The 23,452-nt window shown below is 40.2% G+C and overlaps 1 protein-coding gene across 3 annotated transcripts in view; it reads left to right on the top strand.

Annotated features, from left to right (window-relative positions):
• OSBPL10 (oxysterol binding protein like 10) overlaps positions 1-23,452 on the top strand; it is a 98,373-nt gene that overhangs the window by 59,890 nt on the left and 15,031 nt on the right. For all 3 annotated transcript variants that reach the window (XR_008462227.1, XM_054160940.1, XM_054160938.1), the window contains 2 exons: positions 14,545-14,691; positions 18,455-18,938. Coding sequence is in view for 2 of the 3 variants with exons in the window: in XM_054160940.1 (XP_054016915.1) it covers positions 14,545-14,691; positions 18,455-18,938 (631 nt within the window). In the remaining variant the exon portion in view is untranslated. The remainder of the gene's footprint in view (positions 1-14,544; positions 14,692-18,454; positions 18,939-23,452) is intronic.

The raw sequence follows: 23,452 nt of genomic DNA, 5'->3' as shown, positions 1-23,452 counted from the left end.
TCATAAAAGAAGGGGACTTTACCCTTGTCATCCCTCAGCTTTACTAGGATGACATACATGGAATGGAATACCTTGTGGGTCAGATTTGAGTCATCTGTCCTGACCACTCCTCCTTGTAAATGCTGCCTATATGCTTTTGAACCATTCACTTACGGCACTCCAGTGTGGCACACAAGATTTAGCAGTGACATTGGTTTCTATATGAGCAACTGTAAGCGAGAGCTTTTCTGCTTACCATCCCTTAGTAGTAACTATGAACATCAGGTGCTATCACTTCTGTAAGCAGGCACTGTCTGAGAATATACACTCTTGCCATCAGAAAGTGCGGTCATTTAGAAGAGACTTAGATGAGGAGTAAAATCCATTTTCTAGAACCAGTTCTAGGAGCCAGGAGCACAGGGGATGTAATGGCCTTTGCAGCTATTACAGACTGTGTTAGAAGTGCTAAGAAGGGCACTGCCTAGCTTAGTTTCTCAAACTAATCTAAAACTAAATGCATGAAGAAAAGGCAACATTGAGTTAGAAATAATATCTCATACCTAGCTTAGTTTTAGAACTATTATTATTTCTATTTCTATGTTCTTCATGTATGTCTGCATTGCAGCAGACGCTTGCCCAGGACTGTGGATTGTTTCCTAGTGTCAGTTGTTTCTTGTGTTTCCTAGTTCCCATTTGTACTTGACATGAATCTGTGTAATTGATGTTGGGAGATCAATTTAGCCATAAACATAAAGTGCTAGTCACAAGTGTAGTAATGGAAGGAGTACAGATCAGGGTGGGAAAAGAACATTTGTAGTATTACAGAATCCCTTTTCAGTTTAGTACTGATGTTAGAAGATTTCTGAATGTGCTCAGCTTTTTGCCTTCTGCATGATTAAGTACTTTTGGGGTCAAAGAGTGCAGTAAATGGCCTGTAATGACTTGGATAGATGAATTAATCTCTAGGCAAAGATGGTACCAGTTAATCCATTCACTGGCAGACCATCTGAAAATTAAATCTTAGATAATCAATTGAAGGTATGTTTAAGGTTAATCAAGGGAAGATAATATTCAAGGATTAAATGTACAATTATGCTGAAAGTAGAATTAAATTGACCCTAAGCCTTCTGCACCAGCACTGCCAATGACTAAGATAATCCAGCTAATTTTTTTATTTTTTGGCTAGCTTTCTGTAATAGTTGGAACAGTTTATAGTAAATCTGTTTATTTAGCTTCAGCCAAAGCCACTGCATTTCGATGAGTCACTCCTACCTACAAAATGCATGCTGCTATTTATATAATATATTTGAGAGTAATATTCTGCTTAAAAAAATAAATAATGAAACTTCAATATGAAATTGCATCTGATTTGAATAAACATGAGGCTCAAATTCATGTGACATTCCATATTTACTAGTGTAAGTCAGTGAAAACTCTTGGAGTATAAAGAACTCGGGTTCACTTGCAGTGAGAGGGATCAGTTGCTTACTCTGTTCATTATAAAACCTGTGCCTGCTGCAAGATGAACTCTGAAGCTAATGTTAATTTTATTCCAGGGTTGTGCACTGTTGCGCAAAGTGATTTGCTTTGTGCTGTCAGTTTCATTTCTTGGTGTGTTTGTGTGTGTGTGTATATATATGTTTATTATTTCTTCTTATATTGATCTGTATGGGTTTGGCCTTACTGCCCATTAGTAAACTTACCCATCTCAATCAGACCAACAGTAACTTAGACTTTGTAAGTTGGGCTGCACTCTTTGGTAATGAGTATTTGCTTTATCTTGCTTTATCATCCAAACTGCCTTCTGCTGTTCCATCTGTTCTGCATAGGAAAAAAAAAAATCCCCATTTTTTTATGCTTGTGGTGATGAATTCTAGTGATTCTTTATTTGAAAATCACTGAATATGGAAATAGATGGGATGAAAATATTAATTATAAAACTTTGTCTCAGAGGAGGAGTTGGAAGGAGATGTGAGGCAGGACTTTTCTGTATTGTAGCATAGAAAGACTACATAATTGTCTCCAGGTTCTGAGATGCACTCAGTGATTCATTAGGCTGAAAAAGATCTTAGAAGCTTTTCAAGGAGGGAGATCCACTGACCTCAAGAAGTTAGTTGTGTAAAAGATAATAATCTTTCAGACTTGATTTGTTTCATGTATACATTGAATTTCCACCTGGTATGATTTATAATGATTTGTTTTTCTTACGAAGGACTTGAGCTTGCAATTTATTTTAGTTATTTGCTTTGTGTGTGTGTCAGCAATGAGACTGTGTATGGTGGATGGGACAAGAAATAGCAGTAAGAGTCAGGTAGTTTAATAAGCGTGTTGCCTTTAGGAAAGATTACTGATACTGTTTGTACTAATGTGTCTTTACCATTTCTCACTTCTTATAAATATGCTGGTGTGTGATACTGCATACAAGAAGTAGCACTGCAATAACTGGATTTACATATAAATTAGTATTGCAGGACCGAATGATTGTGAAGGTTAAATTTGTAGTCATCCATCTTGTTGTGCCCTCTTTGTGTATGTGAATGGTTTATTACTGACTAATGCGGTAGCATCTTTCTGCCATGGATTTGCTTACCCAACACGCAAAGTGACATGAAAGAGAAGAGAATTGCAGTTGACTGAACAACTTCAGATCTGTTACTTCCTAACTTTTCAGTTACTTGGGCTTTGCGAGCAGAATATGGAATCACAGATTACTCCAGGCTGGAGGGGACCTCCGAAGCTCATACATCTCAACACTCTACCCAAAGCAGAGCTAATTGTGTCAGCTTGCTCAGGGTCATGTCCAGTCAGGTCTTCAACTGACAGTGAGGGTCCCACAAGCTGTGTGATGCCTTTCCTTGTCAGTGTGCTGTACCCTCTGGTGGACACCTAAAACTATCTTCTGCATCCCTTCCCAAAAAGTGTTTGTCTTTCCTTTCTTTGTAGAAGTCTGAGGCAAGTTGCTGATAGTTGTACAGGTTTCTCCCTATGGCTCCAAGCTTAGAGAGGTTTCTTTTTAATGCAAGAGCATACCTAGAGAGTATAGCCTTCTGCCTTAATTTCCTCCACTTTAGTCTCCCTCACCAGTCTGCAGCTTAGTGCAGTCTTTTGTCTTTATCTCTGCAAGAGTTGTAAGCATGTGACTTTCAGACCCCACACAATCTCTGAAGTCCTGCCTGGCCAGTGATGGGAATCTCTTCTGCCGCACTGTATGGTTTGTATGCTTGTAAATTCTGAGTAACTTATTTTGGGTAGTGACAGATGCAGCATTTATAGCCACCTTGCTTCTCAAAATCTGATTATCAAAATGAATATTGAGTACCTTTCAGGAAATTGTTCTTCACTTGTATCTATATTGCACTAGGAATAGGTTTTGTTAAAATTGTTTGTGATGGACGCTGTATTTCTTGTGGGTTTAGATTAGCATGGAATTTACTATTGTAATTCATGCTGGCCTTCAAGGTTTTCTGCTTCAATTTAGGACAAGTCTGTGGGGCTTTTCTCTTTGTGCATTATTGTAGTCTCATGTTGCCGTTCCTGTCTGACTCTAGTAATGGCAAAAGTTTTTCCCCCAGTTCTCACTGAATTTATGCAATAGTGCAAAGTCCTGTGTTTTAGGATTTAGCTTAAACAGTGCTGTACTTCAATAATCTTCATTTCATGAAAGGTGCTCACAAGATGTGTGGACTGCTGCAGGTTCTTAATACTATCCAGTGGAGTGTGTGCTTGGAATTTAGCTGCTTTTCAGAGCTGTTTGACTTAGGTTTATGAAAATCAAAATTTACAAGAGAAATTGCCTTATGAAGAAGATAGGAACATGTAGGGAGAAAGTGCATAACAGGATTTCAGTGCTGCAGGTAACTCAGATGAGGATCTCTGAAAGGATGTTAAGACACTGATTGGTGATTTTTAAATTTATTTTTTATTTAATTTTAAGAATTACAAAAATTCTTACACATACTCACTTTCACAGTTAGTTTCTGATATTTTTTTGTGAAGGCTTACACAGACTGTACTGTGACATAAACATGAATGCCCTTTGTTTCATGTTAAATGCATTTTCCTCTAGTCTTTAAGAAGCAAACCCACCCTCCTTCTTAAATCTCTTTTGCTGTCTGGTCCTCATCACTGCCCTTTTGTTACCTTTACCCCTAAGTATGGTCACAGGTCAGAGTGGAACATACCTGCAGTGTAGGAAAAGGATACTTTCTGGATTTGTTCTTTGAGGGTGAAAAGACTTCTGTTCCCAGAAATACTGCTGAAAACATTAACAAAAATGCATTAGTAAGGGTTTCAAAATAGTAAATATCTAGATAATGTGCTTGCCTCCAGATGCCTGGCAGATTGGATTTGTTGAGAAAGAAAAAGATTGCAGATCTGTTTGTCACATATGACACTGGTTTTGTGATTGTTTTCTTTACTTGCAGCATCTATATGTCATCCTGTCTGTATTTACAAAGCATTAATATAGAGATGCATTTCTGCTTTGCATTGCAAGAAGGATCTCCTGAAGAGAGCTAAGTATTGGTTCAGTAGATGGCTCTGTAATTGCGTGTTGTATCCAATTAATCTTGTGTGGTAGATTGCTCACATTGCCACAGTTTGATCCTTTGCACTTGTCCATAGCATAGCATAGAAGGATTTTTCTGAACATCCAGTGTGTTTAGCATTTTCAATCAAAAAAAAAAAAACCCCAGACAACAAACCACAAAATATACATGAATTATCCATATACAGACACAAAAAGGAGATGTTTTAATTATTGATAGTCTTAGTTGGAAGAATTTCATTTTCTCTGGAGGCCTGAACTACCAAACATAAATAATACATTTGATAACAAAATGTATTTCTTGACATTATTGCCTGATACCAGCTTTTTCCACCAGATATTCTATGTTTTGACCTGTTAATGATGAATGCTGTAACCAGGATTACATAATAGCTTTGACCTCACTTTCTAACACCCCAAACCCAGATGCAGCCATTTCTGATCTATCCAGATAGACAAGCCTGGAGTATTTTTCTTGCTATACATAGTTTAAAGTAAGTAGAAAATGTGCCTATTATACCTTTTTTTTTTTTTCTTCATCCAGTTGTCTTTTTGATTGGATCTGTATGTAGATGAGAGTAGTAAAACAAAAAGCGGTGTTTTGCTGTAGTGTTGTTGTGTGTAAGTGATAGTGTGCTCGATTCTTAATTGCAAAATCCTTCTCATTTAATGATCCTGTTACTTGCTTTGATTCTTTACAAGTCAGCTTAATCTTGGTTCATCATTGTTACATCTAAGCTCTAATGGTTGAATGCTAAGAAAAGTGTGACTGGGTTTTGGGGAGACAGGTTCCCCTTAAGGTGTTGGACTTTTTGCATATTAATATGTTGGCAATTTTTTCCCCCTAGAAATAAAAGCAAAAGCTTTTAAAGTTGAGATAACTTCTTTTGAGATAATGAGAGTAAACCAACTGAAGCCATCTATTTTGCTACCTTTAAGAGACCTTTTTGAGGATGAAATTGAGAATGTAATGAATTTTGCTTTATAAATTCTCCATCCAAGTTTTGCGTTGTTTGAGTTTAAGTCTTAAAAAAAACACAATCAAAGCTTGAACACTGGGGAGCCTTAAGTCTTTTTGAAAGCCACTGGAACTTTGATATCCAGGTGCCTGCATTATAGTTTGCATGGGATGTTGATGTGTTTGAGGTTTTATCTTTGATCTGCTCTCTGCAGTGATGAGTCACAGAGCTATCAGGAGCAGAGCATGAATGTGACTACAGTAGGATAAAGGCCAGGGCTCAGGCAATGACCAAAGTTCACTCTACCACTCTTTCTCTAACCTTCTTTTTCCCTTCCTCTGCTTACATTGTGTAATGATGTGGTAGAAAATGTTGAGAAGAATACTTTCTATTTTGTTTTATTTGAATTGCTCTTGAGCAGAAAAGCTTGTATAAAGAAATAACAGGAACTTGTTGGAGATATATATACACAGCTTAAAGTTGCTAACCTGTAAATGATAATGCATTTGGCAGTTAGAGAAGTGCATGTTGATGGTTTCAGTCAGTGGGGTTAGAGTAAATACATTTGAATTTACATTTTGTTTCCAGATTTAGGTTGAAGTAAACGAATATTTTTCATTTAATTGCTATTATATTAATTTCCATTCTATATTGAAATTGCTCCTTCTTGTGTGGCAGGGTTATGGTAGTTGGGAAGGGGGGCTACAGGGGTGGCTTCTGTGAGAAGCTACTAGAAGCTTCCCCTGTGTCCCATAGAGCCAATGCCAGTCGGCTTCAAGACAGACCTGCTGCTGGCCAAAACTGAACCAACGATGGCAGTGCCCTGTGGTAACGTATTTAAGAAGTGGAAGAACCTGCTGTGCAGCAGCAGCTGTGTGAGAGAGGACTGAGAGAAACAACTCTACAGATACAAAGGTCAGTGAAGAAGGAGGCAGAGGAGGTGCTTCAGGCCACAGAGCAGGGATTCCTCTATAACTGGTGGCAAGGGCCATGTGAAGCATGATGTTCCCATGCAGCCCATGGAGTTTAAGCATGGACCAGATTTCCATCTGCGGCCTGTGGAGGACCCCACATTGGAGCAGATGAATGTGTCTGAAAGAGACTGACCCCATGGGAAGCCCATGCTGGCTCCTGGCAGGACTGGTGGATTCATGTAGAGACGTGCCCATGCTGGAGTAGGTTTACTGGCTGGACTTGTGACCCTGTGCGGCACACACACTGGAGCAGAGCTGCATTCCATGGGAAGGACTTGTGTTGAAGTTTGTGCAGGACTGTCTCCTGTGGGAAGGACCACATACTGGAGCAGGGGAGGAGTGTGAGAACTCCTCCTCCTGAGGAGAAAGAAGAGACAACATGATGAACTGACTGCAACCCCCATTCCCTGCTCTATTTGGGAAGAAGACATGGAGAAAACCAGGAGTGAAGCTAAGCATGGGAAGAAGGGGGGCAGGGGGAAGGCTTTTTAAGATGGGGGTTTATTTCTCATTATCCTACTCTGATTTGATTGGTAATAAATTTAACTAATTTCCTCATGTCGAGTCTGGTTTGCCTGTGACGGTACTAGGTCAGGGATCTCTCCCTGTCCTGATCTGAACCCAGGAACCTCTTGTTACAGTTTCTGTACCCTGTCCAGCTGAAGAGAGAGAGTGATAGAGCAGCTTTGGTGGACACCTGGCATCCAGCCAGAGTCAACCCATCACAAAAACATATGAATATATTAGTCCAGTACAATTTACCAGAAAAGCTGCGTTTGAGATTCAAATTACTGCTTGCCTGTCATCTGCTTAGACTTGTGCGTAGCATTTGACACTGTTTGGCACAGCATTCTTGTCTCTACATTGGAGAGGCATGGATTTGATGGATGGACCACTCAGTGGATAAGGAATTGGATAAGGATGGTCACACTCAAGTGTTTGTGTTCAATGGCTCGATGTCCAAGCAGAGACCAGTGATGAGTGATGTTTCTCATGAGTCAGTATTGGAACCAGCACTATGCATCATCTTTGTTGGTGACTTGGACAGCAAGTGAACCCTCAGCAAGTTTCTTGACAACACCAGGATGTGTGGTGGATAGGCTGGAGGGACCCTGACAGGCTTAGAGATGGTCTCATGTAAACCGTGTGAAGTTCACCAAGGCCAAGTCCAGGTCCTACACATAGATTGGGGCAATCCTAAGCACAAGTACAGCTGGGTGATGAGTGGGTTGATAGCAGCCCTGCAAAGAAGGACTTAAGAATGGTGGTGGATGAAAAACTGAATATGAGCCAGCAACATGCAGTCACAGCCCAGAAAGTCAGTTGCATCCTGGGCTGAATCATGAGAAGCATGACCTGCAGGTTGAGGGAAGTGATTTTTCCCCTCTACTCCATTCTCATGAGACCTCACGTGGAGTACTGTGTTCAGCTTTGGGGTTCTCAGCATAAGAAGAACATGGACCGCCTTGAGCAGGTCCAGAGGAGGGCCACAAGGGTGATTGTGGGGCTAGAGTACCTCCCCTATGAGGACAGGCTGACAGTTGGGTTGTTTAGCCTGGAGAAGACTCCAGAGAGACCTATGATGGTATAGTGGGCTTCCAGTACTTAAAAGGGCCCTACAGGAAATGTGGGGATGGAGGCTCTTCACCAGAAAATGTGATATGATGAAGGGTGACAGTTTTAAAACTGAAAGAAAGTAAGATTTAGATTAGATACAAGGAAGAAGTTTTTCACTGTGAGGGTGGTGAGGCACTGGAACAGGTTGCCCAGAAAAGTTATGGATGCCCATCCCTGTAAGTGTTCAGAGCTAGGTTGGAATGGGGCTTTGAGCAACCCGATCTAGTGGAAAGTGTCCCTGCCCATGGCAGGGGGATTGGAACTAGATGGTATTTACGATGGCTTACAATCCAAACCATTCTTTGATTCTGTTTTTCTATCAAATGTGTGCCAGAGCTGCTAATAAATGCAGTTAAATATTTTGAAGGTGTACTTGCTTGAAGAGGACCAAGTGTTGTATACAAGTTAGTTCAGTTTTGTCAGTTCCGATAAGTCCTGCAAGAAGCTAGCAGGTCATTTTATGTTACTACTTCTGGGGTGTTCTGAGGTATTCTTACTGTGTCTGCTTCACAGGGTTTCTAACTTCAGAATTGAGACTGGTGAAAACCTTGTGGGGCCAATTTGTCACATTTATGCTCAAGTGCTAAAGCTCTCTGACCTTACAGTGTTATATTTAATCTTACACCCACAGAAAACCTGTTCCCAAGCTCTCGAGTTACGTGAGTGCAAGCGTAACTGAGCCCTGCAAGCCTCTATCGTTAACCAAGAGAATCAAAAAATCAAGATGAGGCCTTTCACTTTTATGTGCACTAGTAGAACTAATTGTAATTAGATCACAGAAAATACAGCACTCCTCAGCTAGTCTGAAAATGCTAATTTAGTTTAGTGTTGCTCCTGAACAGGACCTGCAAGTAGTTTATGCAGTCTTTTTCTCAATGCAGAAATGTTTCATACAGTGGGTTGGTGGTGTGTTTTTGTTTTGTTTTGTGGTTTTAGTATATTTTGTAGGTTTTTTTGAATGTAGAAAGGCATAAGGACTACTTCCCTTGGAATGTCATTAAATGATGAGGTTTTATCTGGATGTTTGAAGTTCCTGAGATTCATCCTTCTTCTTCTGACTACAGTCCTTTTCTTACTACATAACCTTTTTATGCCTTGATGAAAATTCTTCGAATATTTTGGTGTAATTGCATGAAGAATTGCTGCCTTAGTCCTAGACGAGTCCTCATTGTCCCTCTGTCAGGATACACACAGGCTCTGCTTATTCCTGTGCTAGGAAAAGGCTGTCACGCAGTGTCTTCTTTGCCTCATTTTTCACTGGTGACGTCAGTCTGCAGGAATCATAGGTCTCACAGATGAAGGGGAAAATGTGGAGGAAGATGTGTTCTTCATGGAGAAGGAACAGGTTAGGCAGCACCTAACCTGCACATACGTAACTCTGTAAGGCATGATGAGATACATCTATGAGCATAGAGGGAATTGGCTGATGTCATTGCAAGGCCATCATCCATTGTCATGGTGTTTGGGAAAGGTTCATGAAGAAGAAAGCAAATGTCACTCCTATCTTCAAGAAGAGCATGAATGAATATCTAGGGATCTTCTAGTAACATTGGTCAGCCTCTCCTTGATACCTGCTGAGACGGTGGAGCAACTAACACTGGAAAGCATTTCCAAACACATGAAGGAGAAGGTGATCAGGAGTAGTCAGCATGCATTTACAAAGGAGAAATAGTAATTTATGAACTTGATAGTCTTCTACAATGATGTGACTGCCTTGATGTGTGTGGATATTGTTTGTTTTGACCTTGGTAAAGTGTTTGACCCAGTCTTCTGTATCAGCTTCACTGAAAAGCAGAGAGACTATGGGTTGCGTAAGTAGGCAGTGAAGTGGATTAAAAATTATCTGAATGACCAGGCCCAGAGGGTTGTGTGAAGTCCATTTGAAGGCCAGTCACTGGTGGTGTACCCCAGGGGTCAGTATTGGGGCTAGCACTGTTCAACATCTTCATTAATGACCTGGGTGATGGGGCAGAGAGCAGGTTTGTAGATGATAAAACCCCTGGGCTGATGGGCCAGAAGTGAATATCTGAAGGTGGGTGCCTGCACCGGTACAGGCTGGGGGCCAAGTGGCTGGAAAGTAGATCTGCAGAGAAGACTTTGGGATCTTGGTGGACAACAAGCTGACTGTGAACTGGCAATGCACTCTTGTGGCAAAGAAGGCCAACAGCATCCTGGGCTGCATTAGGAATAGTATTGGCAGCAGGTGGAGGGAGGCGATCCTTCCCCTCTGTTTGATGCTTGAGCTGAAGCCACATCTGAGGTGGTGTGTGCAGTTCTGGGCTCCCCAGCACAAGAGAGACATGGACTGAGTCTAGCACAGATAGAACAGGCGGTGTGTCCTTTGACAGCAATGTAGATTTTAGTTCTATGATTCTGTCCCAGGTATGTACAAGTGTCTTTTTTTCTGAAGATGTTCAAACAAACAACAAAAATGAAACAAAATCCACCAAAAAACCCCACAAACAAACAAAAAAACCCACCACAAAACAACCCCCAGAATGTTTCCTTCAGGAACAATTCTTTTCTCTACAAGTTTCCTTTCTTAAGAAAGCCCCCATGTTTTCTGATAGAGCCTGCTGAATACAACATCTGTTTCGTATCCCAGCAGATGACCTCTCCAAATTCATAGATCCCAGTTCTAATGAAGTGATAGTTTAAAATAGATCTCTGTCATCATGTGTGTTCACGTCATTGGCCTTTCAACATTGAAGTGAATCCCTTAATGAGATTTCTGGAAATGATCTGTTTTGTTTTCCATTCAGGATTTTTTTTGGTGAAAAAATCCTGGTGCAGTGTTGGAAACTTATTTTGATTCAAATGTTTTCAAATATAAACCCCTTTTTGGTGCTTGTTTGTAACTGGTTCAGTATTTGATTTCCAGAGCTAGCACCCAAGCCTTGCTGTGCTCCTCGTTCCCAGGCTGACCTGCACGCAGCTCAATAGCTTTTTACATTATCTCTGACCACGCAGGGATGGAGCAAATCACTGCTTTCCAAGCACAGTTTTGCAACTATATTTTATGGGGATGAGAGGAATGTACATTTCTGTCTGATAATTCAGAAAAGCTGCCATTAAAGGATAATCACTCAACATAATCTCTTACATTCTACTGAATGCTTACGTGTCAGTTACTACAAAACCACATACTGTTTCTGTGGAAAGAGAGTTAAAGACCTGATTGGACTTTTCATGACACCAGAGATGTGGTAGATAAGTATTTTGTGTCCACACACCCTTTGTAGTGCTTACATGGTTGGGTTTTTAAAACATAAGATGCATTATTTAAAAAGAAATGTCTTTTCTGTGTTCTTAAAAATCAGTTCAGTAACTACCTAGAATAGAATTGCTGGAGGTGGTCCAGAGCAGGGCCACGAAGATGATCAGAAGGCTGGAGTACCTCTCCTGTGGGGACAGGCTCAGATTGCTGGGGTTGTTTAGCCTGGTGGCTGGGGGAGACCTTATGGCAGCCTTCTAGTGCCTGAAAGGAGGTCTGCAAGAAAGCCAGGAAGAGACTTTTTGCAAGGGTTTGTAGTGATAGGATGAGAAGGAATGGATTTAAGCTTGAGAAAGGTGGATATTAAGAAGAAATTCTGGAACAGGTTGCCCAGGGAGATCATGGATGCCCCCTCCCTGGAGGTGTTCAGGGCCAGGTCAGATGAGGCTTTGAGCAATCTGGTCTAGTGGAAAATGTCCCTGCCCATGGCATGGGGGTTGGAACTACATGCTGTTTGAGGTCTCTTCCAACCTAAACCATTCTATGAATCTGTGAATCTACAGCTAATGAGAAGAAAGGGAAATACAAAAAGGATGTTGCTTACTGAGGGTGACTGCTCTGCTCATTAATTCTTGTGACATAAATTGTAATGTGCTACTTATATTCTTGATTTCTTGGAAAGTGAGGGGAAATGTAGACATCTGGTGCCATTCTCTGTTCACTGAAGGTTGCTAGTATGTTGATAACACTAACAGTAGAGCTGTGGGATTTTTGGTGCCCTAGCACATGCTTTTAAAATAGGAGAGAGTTAAGATAATTAAAACTCTAGTCCTGACTGCAGAATGGTCGTTAGACATGCTTGGTCCTAATGTTACAATGTACTTACCCTTCCTGGTGAGGGAAACATCTTCCCTTTTAAACAATGCAAACACTACTTTCCTGAGCACCTAGGCTATCCCTAGGGCTGCTTGCCCTCTCCATGCACATTTTGTAGAGTAGCAATGAGAGGCAGTTGCTATTTTGTTTGTAATTGAAAGGCATGGAAAGCCTAATACTTATATTAGCAGGGAAGAAAGAAGGATTTCTGGCTCTGGCTGAATGTCTTCAGGACGAGAAGGAGAGTCTGCAAACTTCTCAATGAGTAATTTGTTTTTCTTACACTGACAACAACTAAATGTTATACAGGTGTTAGGCATTTTCTCTTGGCAGTGTTCTCTCTCAGACCAGTGCACACTCACGTGCTCCCCCCCACTGGAGTAGCCTTTGGGAAGCAGCAGCAGCAGCATTTCCCAGTTGGAGCTGTGTGCATTTAAGCTGGCTGATCTCAGGGCCATGTGACTCAGAACGCAAGGAGCAGATTGACATCCGGTGCACACTCTCCAACTCGTGGATAACTGAAAAAAAAAAAAAAAGGGGGATGGGAGTGAGGAGAGGAGGTTCCCTGCCTTTTTTTTCCAGCACTATTAATTCTTGCGGAGCTTGCTTGCCGCGAGCTCTGTTCATGGCAGTAACAGAAGCAGCAGCGCTTACGCGCTAGCTCAGTGCTCTCAATGAGGTCAAGCTGGATCAAAGGGAAACCTCCTGTGGAAGCATCCACTGTAAGTTCTGACGCTGCTTTTTCCACACTCCAAATGAATCATAAGCTGTGTAACGGAGCCAGGCTTGGGTGCTTTCACCTCCTGTTAATTTTGTGCGTGGTTGTCAGGTTTTATGTTAATTGAAGTTGTTAGTAATGTGTCAGTTGGATAACAATGCTGTGCATTTGGGGAGGAAAGAACTTATCATTCTATCCTTTTAGTTTCTGGGTGAGTGGGGAGGAGAAAGCATGGTTTTGTCCTTTTGAAAAGCTCTAAACTGCTGAGATTACAGCTCACCAGATTCTGTTTTATGTAATTTACATATCCTGCTTTCTAAATAAAGTAATTGTAAAATGTCTTCCAAATGTCCTTGGATTCTACCAAAGTGCTGTTTTTTTGGGGAATGCCTACCTAAACAGTTTGTTTAATTTAAAGAGGGAGAAAGAGGGAACTCTATTCAAATCTTGGAAACATCTGTAGCAACTAAATTGCAGAGACACTCTCCTTACAGGAGCTGTTGCTCTCTTGAGGAGGGGGGTTCTAATGTGATCATTCAGAAATTGTTCTTTCAAACCTAATTCTGAATATCAGCTGGTTTCAATGAAACTTTTCAGTTGCAGACTTGCACAGTGGCATGAAAAATGTATAATTTTGTGTAATGAACTAGGTGTTTCTGCAGAAACGCTGTTTAGCGTGAAGGAATGCTAACTTTTGCAGGTAGCATTGTCTTATTTACAGCATGGAGTCACTGGGCAATAATGAAATGCTGGGCTGTACGTTTTTCAGCTACATAACCCTATTTTTTTAAAGTAGACAATCCTACCTGAATATGTCTCTGGAAGGCTAGTAGAGTGATTTCAATGGATTGGACAAAATAAGTACCACCCGTTTGGATTATTGTTAGTAATATATTGTAAATCCTGAGGAGAAGTAAAATATCACAGATTGCTAATCCTTTTCTGCTGTAAAGTTCCTTTTGAGGAGGCATGGTGTAATGCCTCTGCTCTTGATCTTCAGCTTGTGTATCTGGAAGCTGAACAATACTGGCATGAAGCTGTGCTATGCAGCAGGGTAGTTTTGCAAATGTCATAAAGACTCATATCATTTCCTTACCCCCCAAAATCTAGTCTCTTTGGGGCTTGTTTTGGATTGTTTGGGGTGTTTTGGTTTGGTTTTTTGTTTTTCCCCAAAGATGGGTACTTCAATCACAGTAGGGTTTTTTTACTCTCCTTCAGCTAGTAGTCTTAGGTATCTAACTTGGAAGATGGATAGAGGAAAAGAAAACAAAACAATGTGAAATCAGGTCATGTAACAACTAGATATGTATTATGAATAGTTGGTGGGGAGATTTATGAAACAGGCTCTTAAAGTCTCATTTTCAACTCTGTACTTCTGTTTAAAAGATAGAAGACCCATTAACAGGCTATGATTTTTGTCTGGCATTACTGTGATATCAGTATGAAAAGACAATGTGTAATTTATCATTTGATCCTCATTTTGAAGATAGGACCCAAATACTCTGTGAACCCATCACTGTATTTTTTCATTATTCTGAATGTGTATTATTTCTTGGTTTTATCAAAGGCTGCCTTTGTTTCCAGTGAAACAGCCCCGTTTTTAAACATACGGCGTGGAGAAAAACCTTTTGTCCAGATGATGATGTTTCTTTTCATTTCAGCATTCAGCTTCTGAGTTGATCCTAGTCGAAGATGAAATGACAGATACTGAAGATAATGAAGAGGAGGATTTAGGAGTCATGGATGATCAACGTAGTATAATTCTCCATCTCATCTCTCAGCTCAAACTTGGCATGGACCTTACCAGGGTACAGACACTGCATTTCTTTTAGAATTTTTTCTTCTTCTCATCTTTCTGTGTGTATGTGTGTGTGCATGGGACTCCTGTGAGCATGTTTTGATCCTGCTAACAAGTTTGGCTCTTTTTATGAGAGTGTGGTTAAAGAAAGCTAGGGAGTACTGTCTCTTGCTAGGCAGTCTTTTACATAAACTAACCACATTGGATACTTTATGGACTGGGGGGATGGGTTGAGGGGAAAGGAAAGAAAAAGTTAAACTCACCTAAAACTCTTCCCTACCTTTTTTTTTTTTTTTTTTTGGTAACTCTCAGAGAAACTTTGTCATGCATGTATCCCATGTGTATGTTAAGTCAGGGTGCACTGAGTGAGGAACAATGGCAATTGTATAGAAGAAGGAGATATATGTGCTCAAGTTACTGCTTTGTGGATTGGATTCAATTTAATTACTTGGAAGCTTCAAAAATCACACAGTGATCAAGAAATTAGTGTCTTCCATGTATCACTGTGCTTGTCTGTGCTAAGTATTTCACCAGTTTAGCCTTTTGTGCATCCTCCTAGTTTTGGAACCAGTATTGTGGTGAGCTTACCCATGTTGCAATGATCAGAGAAGTTACGATGTCTAAGAAATTTCCTGCAAGTTCTGAGAGTTTTTGGAAATGAAGTAGATGTTCTGGAAGCAGGGAATGACTCTTTTTTAATAATCCTGTGTTCTGGTGTAACCTTCTCATGGGGCTTAACAAATAATCAAATGGATTTTTGTAAAGATACAGCGTACCATTTCCTTCCACAAAGGTTTTCTACTTAGATCTAAATAAAACTGCTATAGCTCACCTCTCACAAATAAGAAAAATCTCATTCTCACACACTCTCCACAAATCAGAAAAGGTTTTGAATAACCAGAGAAATGCCCTTGTGTGTGAAGTACTTTGCAGAAGATTCTTCTTATGGGCATTTTAATATTTTGAAGAGTTGATCTGCTTTCCTTTTGATCCTCATATTAATCAAAACCTATTTTTACCATCACTGTCTTACAAAACAAGGCTTTATCAATATAGTCTTTCCTGCTTCCTTTGGAACAATTGACAATATTTTAAAAGGCTGAGCAATCCCATAATCTGTTGCTAAGTATAACTATTGAATAGCTGCACAGAAATTGTTTTGTTCTAAACAGAACAAAAGTTTCATAATTTCATTTGTGAATAATTTATACCCCTCACTTCTCAGTGTGCCTGGGGTTATATGCAGTTCGTTTTTTGCTTTTGTTTCTCTTACGTTGCTTAATTTTTCATAGGTCTTTCTCTTTTCTGTTTTGGTTTGCTAAGGCTGTCTGAGTCCATAATATTTAAACTAGACTAAGATTCCTTATCTATTGTTCCTGTGTCTTCAAAATGCTTGGTCTTGGGTAATGAGCAAGATTTTTCTTCCTTGATTGCCGTTGTCATCTTTTTGTCACAGCAGTGGTGGCAAAACCCTAGAGACACAGAGTTAATGAAAGCAAGAAAAGTGTAGACACTTATAAGGAAAGTAGTACGGCAATTATATATGATAACCTATTTCTTACACTGTGTTCTTAGAACACAGTTCTTTTGAGGATAGTGATGAATATTATTGGATCTACAGTATGATGAAGTACAAGCATAGATAATAGTCTGAAAAGAAGAGCAGGCATATGGTGAAGGTAGATTTGTCTCTAGTCTGTGATGCACGAATACACATATGATGAGTATTAATGAGACGTGCCACATGTGCACATCACTCTTCTGCTCATTTTGTGGATTAAAAAAAATAAACTGAAAGACAGCTGGCTGCTTTTTTTATTAACTTTGCTTACTGACATGAGACCCTTAGGGCTACAAATATGTGATAATAAAGCTTGGTTTATTGGCTGCACCTCGTCTAATGTTTTATTCTTCCTCTGAAAGTCAGATTTGAACTAGCCTTGATGATAGCCAGCTTCTACTGGAAGTGATTGTGGCACAGTATTATCAGAGGATATTTTATGTTGCCCTTTTCCTGTGCCTTCTTCCCTAGATTATATAATCAAGTCACCAGGATGAAACCACAGCAGTCTTAATGTTGTACCATTAAATTTGCATCATGTTAAGTATGGTCTGTAATTTTCTTCGTCCGTTTGTGCTAATAAAGGTCACTCTTCTTGGAGAGGGACACTTGGACATAATGAGATGCAGTGCTGTTTGTTCAAATGAGTTTCTCTGCCCTTTCAAGTTTGTGCAGTGAACTCATAGTCACTACCACTATTTCTAGAAAAAAGTGATGTGTTGAGGTTTTTTTTCTTTTTTTCATACATTTTGCTGTCAGTTTCCCCTTTGATAACCCAATCTTAGAGTGTACAATCTATATTAAAATGAAATCTTGTATTGAGGGTCAGTAATGCTGAATTGCTTTTTTTTTTTTTTAATTATATCAAATACTATTTGGTCAGAATGAGAATGCTGCAAATAAGACAGAAATGTTTAAAGTGCTAAAAATACTATTAAGAAAATGTACTGCCCTCTCACTTTGCCTTCCAAAGTTTTATATTACATTTTAAAAACCCAGTCTCCTCAGTCCCTCATTGTCCCACCAACAATGGGACTGTAGGCTCAGTGGTTTAGTACTCAGTGGTTTGCACGCATAGTGTGATACTAAGGTCCTGCATATTTTGAGGCCTTGGTAGATTGGTGACAGAGACGGTGCAGAGTTCTTACTTACAGAGTAGAGCCGGAGGAATATTACAGATGTAACTTCCCTTGATTTAGATCTAAACTCCTAAAAATTATTAGCCTATCAAAAGCTCTGTGTGTGTAACTAGTACACAGAAAGAGAGGTGAATGAGCCAGACTTTTTGGGGGGCCCACTGGAGCCTCTCTGTTTGCAGGACATTAATATAACAGTTTGTGCAGTTTTTGCTTGTTTCAACTTCTCTGAAATAAGTTGAAAGTGTGTAAGGCCTACCACAGTAGTATGATAGGATCTCATGCTGAGGGGATGTACCTTGTGCCTAGGAGGAGATCACAGAGGCAGTAAGGGATTTATATGACTTGGGAGATGGGAGGGGACATGACACATACAGTGGCAGTGTAGGGTAGAGGGAGTCAAATGGAGCCTCTTGCGAAGGGTCCTTTGCATGGTCGTGTTCTTGGAAACACACTTGAGATTTGGGTTTGGTTAGATCTAGTTGCTTGGCTTGTTAAAGGCTGGAAGGGATGCAGTATGTATACAGTGGGTGGCCCAAGGGTTCAGGGACGAAACTGGGAATTCAGATGTTTGACAGAATGGATAGGGGCATGCCTTAGACTCTCCACCACTTATGGGTTGGTGATATTTGTGTTTATATAAAATACTCATCTTCTGGATGGGTGTGCCCCTCCGTTTTTGGAGAGTTAAGATTAGTTGGGTGTGCTGATGTTTGATGCAAATCAATTTTCTTGGAAGTCAACAAGTAGAACAATGGTTGATTTGTTAACCGAGTGGAGAGGAAAAAGCAGATTTCCGTGTGAGCGGAACAGCCCATCCCTGTTGTGTGAGCTGCTGTTCAGAATCATAATGATTTAGGAAGCAGCCTGCATGACTGTGAAGGCCACTGCTTTTTCCTTTGCTCGTTATTTACACTGCAAAGAAAATGAAATTGCTGTGGCAGGGGAGGAAAACACACTGTCCTGAAACTTGGCAGGGCCAGAATTGCAGCTGTCTTAACTGTTCTCCCCCCCCTTCCCCCGTGGTAGTATGATCATGGGGAAATCATATCTACCTTTGTCTGCTTTGCATACAGGTAGTGCTTCCAACATTTATTTTGGAGAAAAGATCCCTGCTGGAGATGTATGCAAATTTCATGGCCCATCCAGACCTGTTTTTGTCAATTGCAGCTGGAGCCACTCCTGAGGAAAGAATTATCTGCTTTGTGGAGTATTATCTAACAGCTTTTCACGAAGGCCGCAAGGGAGCAGTTGCCAAGAAGCCCTATAACCCCATAATTGGTGAAACGTTCCATTGCTCGTGGGATGTGCCGAAAGATAAAGTGAAAGCATTCAGAACTAGCGGTGCTTCCGTGGTTTCTAAGGACCCAACCAAGGAGTCTGGCCAGGACCAGTCCACGTGCTACAAGCTGAGGTTTGTAGCTGAACAAGTATCCCACCATCCACCGGTATCTTGCTTTTACTGTGAATGCAAAGAGAAGAAGATGTGTGTGAACGCTCACGTATGGACTAAAAGCAAGTTTATGGGCATGTCAATAGGTGTTTCCATGGTAGGTGAAGGTAAGAAATATGCTTTTATTTTGTTGAGGGTTTGTGGGTTTTTGGGTTTTTTTAAAGCTAATATTGTGGGTGCCAACACAGTAGGAATCTGGATATTTTCATGGAAATTCCAGGTATTTCCTCTGACCTTCCATTTGAATCTTGTGGCTATTTGCTCTTGTGAAGTGTGGAATAAAATTGGTAGAGTCCACTTAGCTTTTTCTGTCCATACAGAACGTGAGAGACACTTTAAATATGTGGTCATGTTTATGTGAGTCTGTTAACGTACAACTGTGCTTCAGATGTAATGAAGTGATAGTAGCCAATGGCTACTGATGGCATATTCTGTCAGAACATTTTTATTTCTCTCTCACACTTCTAAAGCAATCTGTGATTCAGTATGGGATGGTTTTACAAATGGAACAAAGCAGTAGGAAAACTCCATAGTTTGACTTAACTCTAATGTTCCTTCTTTTCTATCTTGATTTCTGTAGTGCTGAAAAGTTGATGTATTATCTCAGCCTTATAGAGTCATGTAGTTGAGTTATGAATCATGGTTTGCTGTATTGTTGCTACAGAGTCTGCTTCATAGTAAGTCATAGCTCAGCATGAATTCAGAAGTGCAGGGAATCATAGCTAATTCTTAATGGATGATCTGAACTGAGAAGCACACCTGCACCAGTATTGTTCCTCACTGCTATTTTGCTGATTTAATGTTTCTAAGCAATTGAGTCAGTCAGTTTTGCCATTTGAAGGTAACTTCCTGCATAAGTTTTTTAGTGTTTTGTCTTAGACTGTAGTTCTTAGACTGTCTCAGAAGTACTGGTGAAACTTGCAGTAAAGGCTTTTTTGTTTCTTTCATTGTTCTGTTGAATGATACGAAAGGTAGTAAAAAAGTAGTGGGGGAAATGTGTAATTTGGTTTGGCTTGCTAATAATAGGAAAGCAATCATGGTGAAAGCATACAGGTATGTTCTACGAGCTAGAACTAAAGAACAAACTGAAACAGTAGAAAGGACTACAGCAGCCTCTTTCCTGAGGCAATACATTCCCTTTTTTTGTAAAAGAGGCATGAAACTTCCTTTGTACTGGATTTGACATTGTGATAGTTAGTCTGTCGTGGCACGGCTGTTTCCTTCTTCCTATTATTTAGGTACTTTACTTATAACACACAGTTAAGAAAGTTAGGAAGGGAGTGTCAGAAGGGAAATTAGTCTGTCTGCCTGTCTCCTATGTTTACTTCTGCCAGTCTGAGTCACTGGTGCAACTTGCTACATTTTTCTGGTACACACTCATTTCTAGCACTCTTTTTCTGTCAGCAAAGGGAACTATTTAATGGAAATAAAATTAAGCACAAAGTCACTTATGATTAAGTAGCAATAGGAACATTTATTTTTTCTTACTGCTGGTGCACACAGTTCTCTGGGATACAGAGTGCCTACTGGGGGAATTACTTAAAGACTTCAAAGTCTGATGTGTCCCAGTTTTGAGGGAGAAAGGGTCTAGGAATGAAGCACTTTCCCTACTCCAAGGATTGTTCAGTGTGTTTGTGAGTGTATGTTCTCCCCTATCCCTCCCACCCTACTCCCTTTTTTTGTTGTTTTAATGATTGTGGAGATATCCCAGGAGTGAGGGTAGGTTTTGGGGAACATCTTCAATAGTGAACTCTTCTATTGTAAGATTTACTGCTCTCTTTATGATGGGCACTTTGATAGGAAATTTGGGGTTGCTGATTTAAAGATACTCACTTTTGGTTCATGTGAGCAGTGCAGAATCATGCAGCTTCACAGTGGGGAATTACGGAGAAACTCCAGTGCAGCCCAAGCATTTCTGTTGCATGTTGAGGAATGGCCCTTGGCAGCAAGATATTGCACCACTGAAGCTCTTCTCTCATCTGAAAACAGCTAGCTCAGACACTGCAACCTTGGTTTAAAACGTTTGCTTCACAGTGAGATTTCTTCACTCAAAACTGCATTTACTTAAACAACAGCAGCAACAAAAAAATTAGTCCAGAGAAATCTTCCTAATGAAGTTGGTGTGTATATTTGTCAAGCTCTGCAAACCCAAAAATTTACTGTAGAAGATTATTTCTCATGTGCTGCATTAAGTATAAATTCTGTATTCAATTGAGGTCAGTGCGAGTACTGGTGAATAGATTCCTCAACCAAAAAAGGAGCTGCTGGAGTTACCAAGTGGAAAAACCATGTCTGCATTTACATGTCTGGTGATGCAGAGCCTAGTAATTTTTTAGTGTGAAATACAGTTTGGAGAATTTTTTTAAAAACATTACCCCCCCCCCCCCCCCCCCCCAGTTATGAACATTCAAGCCCTTTTCTGAGTGTTGCTGGAGTTTACTTACATACTTAGGGGGGCCTATGACCTTATGTTAGGTCAGTAAGGGTTTTAGGGTCTTCATGATGCTACTTGAAAGGCAGTTTCCTTGATGGCCTCTAATATACCTGCGTCCATTCTGAGACTTATCTAAGTCATTCTTACTACTAGTGTAGTATTTTCATTATACCATGTGTTCATTCAGTACTATTTATTATATCTAGGGAAAAAATGTCCTTTCAAACAGTATTAGAGAGCAATAATTAATGTTTGAATAATTCAGTGGTAAGGAGTGACCGTCTTGTTCTAGTTCAGATGTTTGTCAGTACAGTTTCTTCTGTCCTCTTAAGTTTGTTGTGACCTTAGAGTTGAACTTCACTCGCAACTTGTTTAATGTCCTTCAATCAATTCAATGCAGGTTTATCTGCTACAGTTGACTCTTTACAGAAAGAAAATAGTACAGAATTTTTAGACCTATATTGTGTAAGGAGTATGCTGGTAATGTTTCTGTGCTGAATGTCTTTAGATGTATGGATTGTGTTGCTTTTTATGCTTTGTTGTTAGAAGCAGCAATGGATGTGCTGAAATAGGATGTCATGGAAGTATAAAGGCTTCTATAAGAGTTTAAAGCATTAGGGGATTTGAGGACAGTGTGGCCCTGTCATACAAAGGGTGCAGTTCAGTATCTTAACTGTATGATTTTCAGTATATGTTACACCTCACAGTACCTATGATTACTTTTTTCTATCTGTGATTCTTGTTTGATGATTGAAAGTATGTATCCATTGCAGAGATGCAGAATGAGTAGGAAAGCACTGCTGAAAGTCCATCTGAGAAGGTATTTTATATGCTAGCCCTTCATTTGTGGTTATGAGGGGTCTAAATCCAGCTTGCTAATGAAGTATCTCAGCTTTTTCTTCACTATATAACAAAATTCCCATTCTTCAGAGTAGTCTGTATTGAATTTCCTCATGAGAAAGCTTCCCTGAATAGAGGGGAGAGTATTTTGAGTAAAAGAATTCTTGTCTTATGCACAGCCCATGATCCTTGTTAATTATGTACTAATGAGAGAGTGAGGGAGGAGAAGAGGACATATTGAATAAAATCATATTAAGATTTGAATTAGTAAGGGATGGGAGAGTCAATGTAAATATTTAATCATTTTTACATGGTCCAAAGAATCTTCAGACAGATAATGGTTGTAGGAGAAGGATGCTTGAGTGGAAGAGGCTGTGATGACTACACCTTGGTTCAACCTCCTGGGTTCCAAAGCAGGCAAATCCAACAAAATATGTCACCTTTGATTCTCAGGTTCCTTTTGTAGAGAGTCTGTTTAAGTGGATTGGTCTGTGTTATCAGGTGGCTAGTTATGTCTTGGGTATTCACTTCTGCTATTTCACTTGTATCTAGAAGTATGGATGTATAGGCTTCCAAAAAAACCTAGATTCTGTGGTTCTGCTCTGGCAGGGGGGTTGGACTCAAAGATCTCCAGAGGTCCCTTCCAACCCCTAACATCCTGTGATCCTGTGTTCAAATTGAAATCGACCTTGAAAAGATTTGATAGGTAGAGAAAAGGTTCAGTGCTCTTTCCAGGGGGAACCTAAATGAAAGCAATGAATGTTTCTTTCTCTTGAGATTTTTTGGTTGGTGGGGTTTGTTTTGTTTGTTTTTGCAGGTTTGGTTTTTGGTTTTGTTTTGTGGTCTTATTGTTCTTTGGGGGTTTTTTGTTGGTTGGTTTGTTTGTTTTGGGGGGGCGAGCAGATTGTGGTGTTTATTTGGTTTTCTTTGTTTCTTTTTGTTTGGATGGTTTGTGTGGGCTTTCCTGTGTGCTTATAATTTTTTATTTCTGAGACATGATTGACTTTGTAATTTATGAGTCCCACAGACTGACTGCTCCATGTAACTAAATGTTTCCCTAGTCCAAATTTGTGTATTATTTTTCAGCCCAGTGGTTTCAGAACAGCTTCCATATGGTATGACACTCATTACTTAATTTAGGAAATGGCTCCAGTCTTTGGAAAATGAGCAGTGGAGAGCAGCTTGCTGGAGCATTTGTGATGATTCTGGCATCTCATGTTGTCCCATGCTAATCTGCAGGGCTGGTGGTGCTCTGCACTCACGTGGGGTCCATCCTGTGTGTAACTTGCTCCTGTTTTGTGCCTTGCTGTAACTAATGCAGGCAGAGTGAAGAGCCCGTTAAATTCG

This window comes from Dryobates pubescens, chromosome 4 (assembly GCF_014839835.1).
Source record: "Dryobates pubescens isolate bDryPub1 chromosome 4, bDryPub1.pri, whole genome shotgun sequence".
NCBI lineage: Eukaryota > Metazoa > Chordata > Aves > Piciformes > Picidae > Dryobates > Dryobates pubescens.
This window is presented reverse-complemented; position numbering and strand designations above follow the sequence as displayed.